This window comes from Thermobia domestica, chromosome 9, assembly GCF_964235325.1.
Source record: "Thermobia domestica chromosome 9, izTheDome1.hap1.1, whole genome shotgun sequence".
Classification (NCBI taxonomy): Eukaryota; Metazoa; Arthropoda; class Insecta; order Zygentoma; family Lepismatidae; genus Thermobia; species Thermobia domestica.
In genome coordinates this window covers 30,140,928-30,148,271 of record NC_137462.1, presented here as the reverse complement: position 1 = coordinate 30,148,271, position 7,344 = coordinate 30,140,928, and the positions used below count along the sequence as shown (strand labels likewise).

The 7,344-nt window shown below is 36.0% G+C and overlaps 1 protein-coding gene across 3 annotated transcripts in view; it reads right to left on the bottom strand.

Moving 5' to 3' along the window:
- Positions 1-878: 878 nt before the first annotated feature.
- Positions 879-7,344, bottom strand: part of LOC145694516 (uncharacterized) — a 452,605-nt gene continuing 446,139 nt past the window's right edge. For 2 of the 3 annotated variants that reach the window (XM_081770828.1, XM_081770829.1), the window contains one exon: positions 879-2,405. In XM_081770828.1, the coding sequence (XP_081626954.1) occupies positions 2,234-2,405 (172 nt within the window). In that variant the 3' untranslated portion in view covers positions 879-2,233. The remainder of the gene's footprint in view (positions 2,406-7,344) is intronic. The other variant, XR_014133015.1, reaches the window with a different exon arrangement.

Below are 7,344 nucleotides of genomic sequence, written 5' to 3'. Positions count from 1 at the left end.
TTATATACTGTAATTTTTAGGCGCTAAAACTATTGTTTCAAAAAAAAGAAAAAGAAAGAAAGGAAGAAAGAAAGAAAGAAAAAACACCTATCGAAAGCAAGTGCTTCGAACTTTTACCTAAGAATTTATCACAAGAAAGTTTTTTGTTCCTCTTTCTCGGAGATTTCCATCCCATTTGACATTTGAGACCGCTCATTGACAAAAACTGCACACATGACCGCTATATGCAGACATGCTCTTTGGCAGAGTCAATTTGAAAAGAAAACTTATTATTATTATTATTATTATTATTATTTTATTATTATTATTATTATTACTATTGTAACTATTGGGTTTACAACTAGGGTACCACTTCTTTATCTTGCATGGGAGGCCCGCAAGTCTGCTACACCAATGGTGTAACTTAGTCTGTGTTTGTCTCTTTCCGTTTCCTGTGGATGTTTGTTGTGCTGTTAGGCGTTTATATTAAACCTTTACATTACGTAACCTATTTTCTTTTTTACGAGTTTTTATGAAAAAGGAAAGAAACTGCTTTCCTCTGATATATATATCTTATCATTCATTTTGTTTGAACTGCTTAACCCACCATAGCACGCGCCGCGGAGGATAGAGAAATTTTAGTTCTCTTAGAACTGTTAAAAGAGTTTGTGCTGTAAAATATATGTGGACACTTGTCAAAACATTGCAAAGAAAATATTAAACAATTTAACATCCCTTTAAAACAAAATACGCATTAAAATGAGATAAATAAATAATTCGGAGTGAGACTCCGTGCGCGTGCCTTGATGTTACAATTGACTTCGCGAGCTATGGAGGGTTAAGTAAGATCATTTTGTAACTTTTTGTGTTATTCATTTCCCCTCACAATAATAAAACCGTCATTCTTAACAATTTATTTTATTCTTTTATTTGCAGTTTGCCACACAGATATATTTGTAAAAAAATTGAGGTTTGGTCCAACGCCTTTCTAATTCTCAACGAAACCAACGACTATGCTTTTTGTGTTGCCTACTATTGCAGGAAGAGGAAAATTGAGGGTGGTAATGCAGTTTTGGAGTCATGTATACTTCTTTATATCTATGTCTTGTTGAAAACTTTATCTTTAAAAAGCTACAAATGACATAAGGCATGTACCGAATTAAATTTTTAAATTGATGTAGTACCTTTATTACGCATTGTACAAGCTTATGTTTTACATGTATTGATAGCACGTACATTAACTTAGAAATTGATATACTTTTCATTGTTTTATGTTGCAGGGTACAGATCAGCAATGAATGAAAGAGATCGCCGTCAACGAGTCGTCGATAAATGGCTCCAAAATCCTTGTCGCCCGTGGAATTTGATTGCGAAGGACCTGAAAATGCCGCGCAAAACTGTCCAGTAAAAACCATACTGACACAGTACATTACGACTCAGTCGATCGAACGACAACCACACAATCGAAATCCTTACGGCCCACGTGAACCTCGATTTCACAAAATGATCGTGAGTGCCATAAAGAAGAATCTTAGTGCTTCGGTCAGTGATGTTTCCAGGAAGTGCAACACAAGCTTCGGCATGGTGCAGAGATCGAAGCAACGCTAAGGTATGAGGACGTACAAAAAACAGAAGGTGCCAAGAGTTACAGAAAATCAGCGCACCGTCATCACATCACGTGCTCGCAAATTCTATGACTACCTCGGACGCAAAAATCGCCAGTATAGAATCGCGAAAATCATTATGGACGACGAAACGTATGTCAAGGCCGACTTTTTAGCGCTTCCTGGCCAACGATTCTATACTGTCTCAACTGGACAGCATCTCCCACGATCCGAAACAAGGGTCGCAGTCTGAAATCCAATGTTGTCTTAACCTTTTGACCGGAACTGTAATGTATGCGACTGGCCACTGAGAAATTATTTCTGAACACGTAACACGACCTCGTATATTGTTGCCACACAGCGGCCAAGTCCTTAGGCCAAAACGAAAGGTACATACACAGTAAACGCTCTCCGAAATCCAATGTTGTCTTAACCTTTTGACCGGAACTGTAATGTATGCGACTGGCCACTGAGAAATTACGACCTCGTATATTGTTGACTCACAGCTTCTATGTCTAAAAATGACCTCGTATAATATGGACGGCTTTTCTGAAACAAGTTTATGGCTAAAATAAATATTCACGATATACACAAACAGCCACTTTCCATGAGATGACAGTTTAAATAAATTATTTATTTTGCGTATGCTCCTAAAGTTCATTCCGTAGTACAAAAAATAACGTTACAATCCCAACTGCTAACATAATTCCCCATCTTGATACGTAGAACAGCTCGTCTCCAATTGACACATGAGTAAACGGACGTAACAGCAGATCCCAGTCTATGTCAGTCTTCGGCGATAGAAGCATGTAACTCCAAAATCTAGAAAGAAAGAAAAGCAATGTAAAGGTAAGTAAACAGTTAAACTGATTACATTTTCATATTTCACATCTAAAGTTATCCCTGAAATTATATTAAAGCACTGAAGTTATATTAAATAGGTGTACGGGAAATATTTGCATATTCTTTCCCCATACAATACTCATTTCAATAGAATTGTAAGAATAATAATCCACAAGATATTCTCCGTTTGGTATTAATTTTGAAACACCCTACCTACATAGATACTACGCTTCATAAGTTATTTAAAACAGGTCAGCCGTTTTTCCTTACCCCGAAAACTCTGGATTCGACACTATTGTAGATGATTTTGGATGGTTTTCATCCCTTCTCATATACCATGCTCGTGGGAGCTGAACGTGGACTGAAACAGCATCGGCTGTCAGTATTCATCTGAGCAGATTCGAAAACTACGGATTCGACACTAACATAGGTCGTTTTCGATTACTTTTACATGTCAATCCATTCCGACTCCACTTCGGCACTGTCGATATTCATATCAGTGGCCTTGAAATCTATTTATTCTACATTAATATCGGTAGTTTTCAATTATTTTAACGCCATCTCTATCTATGCCCACTCCTAGTAGAACTAGAAATATGTTACTCCACAGCATTTTTTTAAAGATTGTAAATCATACGTGTACCAAGTCTAGTTGAATTGCCTCGATGCGTTTCAGAGTTATGGTGGAACGCGTATATATACAGAAGTACGAACCAACGTTTAAACTGAGTAGAATACATAACGATACACTTGTCGCGAAATACGGAAATAAGCACAATACATAACATAACAAGACATTGTCCCGAAATAAGGAACTGAGCAGAATACATAACGAGACACTTCTCACAACATAAGAAATTGAGCAGAATACATAACGTGACACTCGTCATAAAATAAGAAACTGAGCATAATACATAACGAGACACTTGTCACAAAATAAGGAACTGAGCATAATACATAACGAGACACTTGTCACAAAATAAGGAACTGAGCATAATACATAACGAGACACTTGTCACGAAATAAGGAAGTGAGCAGAATCATAACGAGACACTTGTCACAAAATAAGGAAGTGAGCATAATACATAACGAGACACTTGTCACAAAATAAGAAACTGAGCAGAATACATAACGAGACACTTGTCACAAAATAAGGAAGTGAGCAGAATACATAACGAGACACTTGTCACAAAATAAGGAACTGAGCATAATACATAACGAGACACTTGTCACAAAATAAGAAACTGAGCAGAATACATAACGAGACACTTGTCACAAAATAAGGAAGTGAGCATAATACATAACGAGACACTTGTCACAAAATAAGGAACTGAGCATAATACATAACGAGACACTTGTCAAGAAATAAGGAACTGAACAGAATTCACAACGACAAGCAATGCCTTCGGCGATACCTTTATCATAAACAAAGTGTCGAGCAGAATGAATATCAACAGGCAACGCCTTCCTGTAAATTCCCGAGCCAGCTGACATGTCTGTTCTTGGCTAAACTTGGGCTTAAATGACAACAGGATTAGCACCCAACAGCTAAGTGGCCCCGAAAACACAGTAATCGATGATAGGCCATGATGAATTTGACAACAATCTCGATCATCTTAGACGTTTTCGTTTTCATTCCTTCTCACCATCATACTGATGGGAATTGAATTTGGACTTTAACGGTACATAAAGTGTAACTCATTCATCTCAGCCACTCCGATTAAACTACAGGCTAAACACTATAGATTGAACACTAAAATCGATCCTTTTTTTAATTACTTTTGCGCGCTCACCCTACTCACATTTCCTAGAGGCGCTAGATGGTCTAACATACACTCAGAACCAGTGGCGGCGGTTGGACGTTAAAAGTGAGGGGGCAATACATGATCTGAATATTTGTATATAAATGTTAGTTTTCCTGGTTGTTTCTAACATTTTGTTTGACGAAATGTTGTATAACTAATAGGATACTATATTTTCAGTTAAAATACCGTATATCGTATATAATAGTTTATTAAGTAAATTGAGAAGAACAACGCAAGTAGATATTAGCCCTTTGTACTCTTAAATAACGAAAGTGTAAGAAGAGATTTGATTCCTTGCTCATGAACATCTTAAAATTCTGTCTGGAAAATTGTGTGATCAGATTATTTAATAAATTTGCAAAACAAATAAATAGAAAGGATAATATTAATCATAGTAATGAATAATGATGCTTGTTTTGAAAAAGTTATATTGAAACTGAGGATTAATGAAAAACTTAATATTTAATTCCACACATGCTATTAAATGTATGTTATTACTCTTAGAAAATGAAAGACAGTAAATACTACAAGCATATGCTACGACATTTAAAGAAATATTTGCTTTTGCAACTTCTTGAAATATGTTCGTTGCCATTAGGTGCAGATTTCACTTTCTTGGAACACATCAAAACACAACAATACTTACAATCCACACTTCAGTTATACAAAATAAACTTAAAACCTAGAATTATGTTCAATTTACTAAATTTTATTGTATATACACTCGTACATCCTTAAACACAACACTTCACTCGTATATTACACTACAAAACAATGGAAAAGGTAGAAGTTGTTTCTTATCACGCTCTTTTTAATCGATATTCCTTACTTTAGAAAGAAGAAAAGACATTTTAGGAACTGTCAATTTTTGTGCAATTAAAGAATAACTTGTGAAATAGGCCCTACTTTTTTGCATAATGTTCTTTCGATTAGTTTCAAAGCGGCTCACTAACATATCGAGCTCTTGTAAGAAGAAATGAAAGTATGATGAAATTGTGCTCCAATAGGTTATTTTTTGGGGTTATTTTCTGTGTTGATTAAAACGCAATTACTGTAGCTTTCTTTACTCCACGGGAAGACAACCAATACGTATTCACGCAACAGCAAATATTATATGGCAGCATTTTTTCCTATTAATCAGTAACACATAAGAAATCGTTACATTTCCAAATGAAACTATATACATTAATTGGTTACTTAAAAAAAGTGCGGGGGCAACTGCCCCCCTAATCGCCGCCCATGCTCAGAACTAAACATGAACTTCAATGGTGTTGGAACTGTCACCAATTAACTTAACGATTCACAAAACGATTGATTGGACACTAACATAAGTCTTTTTTCATTATTTTAGATGTCACCCTTCACCAGGCGTGCTGATGGAGGCTGAACTTAGACTTAAGCAGCAACGAAAGTATCAGAATTCACCTCAGCGATCTATGAACTTAACATAAATATTGATTATTTTTAATTATTCGCTCCCATTAATCCCTAGGAGTCCTAGGAGGTCCTGAACCACTGAGAACTTAACTTGGAGGTATAGGTCAACAGAACTGTCACCAATTACTTTAGGAACTCCGAAAAACTATAGATTCAACATTAATATCGAATTTTTTGGATAATTTGTATGTCACCATACCATTCCCTCCAACATGGGCGCCCGAAGAGGGGCAGGTGTTCCCGAAAATGTATTGAATTCCTTAAGATTTTCTTACTACAAATAAAAAGTACCAAACGTAATATAGAAATCAGTGAGATTAGACCCCCTAGAAAATTTTCTTCGGGCGCCCATGCTCCAGAGAGGCTAATAATGCTGAACTTTTATTTAAACAGCACCTGGAGTGTTATATTTATCTAAGCTATCCCAAATACTATACAGGGTGTTTCAAAACAACACCGACAACGTTTGGGAAGTGATTCCTGACACAGAGATAAGACAAGGGATCCAACCTGGGTGCACAAATGTTTCCTTTCGGAGTTATAGGCTGCCGAAAACATGAAAAAATGAACTTTAAAGGTCCTTAGTACAAACAATATGGGACCTACCGTAGACGGGTTAAGACTTCACTTAGGACTGCCCTACACAAATATCGAAATTTCAAAATCCTGCGGTAATTGCACAACAATTCTTTTAGAAGTAGTTGGTGAGTACTAATGCCCAAATTATATAACCGTAGCCAAACTCCCTCTATAAAAATTGTTGTGTAAATATCTTAAGGTTGTGAAATATGTATTTTTTGATAGCACTCATATTATTTCTTAAGTGATGTCTTGACCCGATTACGGTAGGTCCCATAATTTTGGAGCTATGGATCTTAAAAGTTTATTTTTTCATGTTTTTGGAAGCTTGTAACTCCGAAAGGAAGCATTTGTGCCCTTAGGTTGTTCTATACTTTTCGTCTTGTCTTGGAGTCAGGAATCACCTCCCAAACGTTGTCGGTGTTGTTTTCAACATCCTGTAGATTTGACACAAATATCAGTCGTTTTCGATAATTTTTATGTCTCCTCATCCCACTACCCCTAGGAGTGCTAGAACGGTGTTATGAGGAGGAAAATAGATAAAAAGAAACAAAGGTGGGGAGACAAACACGTAAAACAAGGAAACAAACAAACAAAAAAGATTCTGTCGAAATTGTCCGGTGCATTGAGCCCAACTGCCGTTAATTAGTTCACAAAACGCTAAGGCAAAGGCAAGTGCAGAATTAAAAATAATATTGGCATATAAAACCTACTTCCACTTACCGTAAAAACAAGAAAACCAAAGAAATAATAATTATAATATAAAAAGTATTGAAGTAGCCACGAGCACCAGAAGAAGTAGTAGAAACATTCTAAAAGCAATTATTATTGAAAAATAGTGAACAAAACCCCAATGATAAATAGTGTAATAAAAATAGATTATTATTTGCGCTATTTTTATGATACGTACATGGAACAAAAACTTCCAGAAAACAATGCGTTAATAACACTAGTTAACAAAGGTTTTGTTACATAAAAGGAAATACCTGTTCTTAAAGGAACTTTTTGCGCTGAATTCGAATATGCACTAGGTTTTCCTCCATCACGTACGATTTTCCCGTAACAGAGGGATTTTCGGGAAAATCCCTCAAAATTTC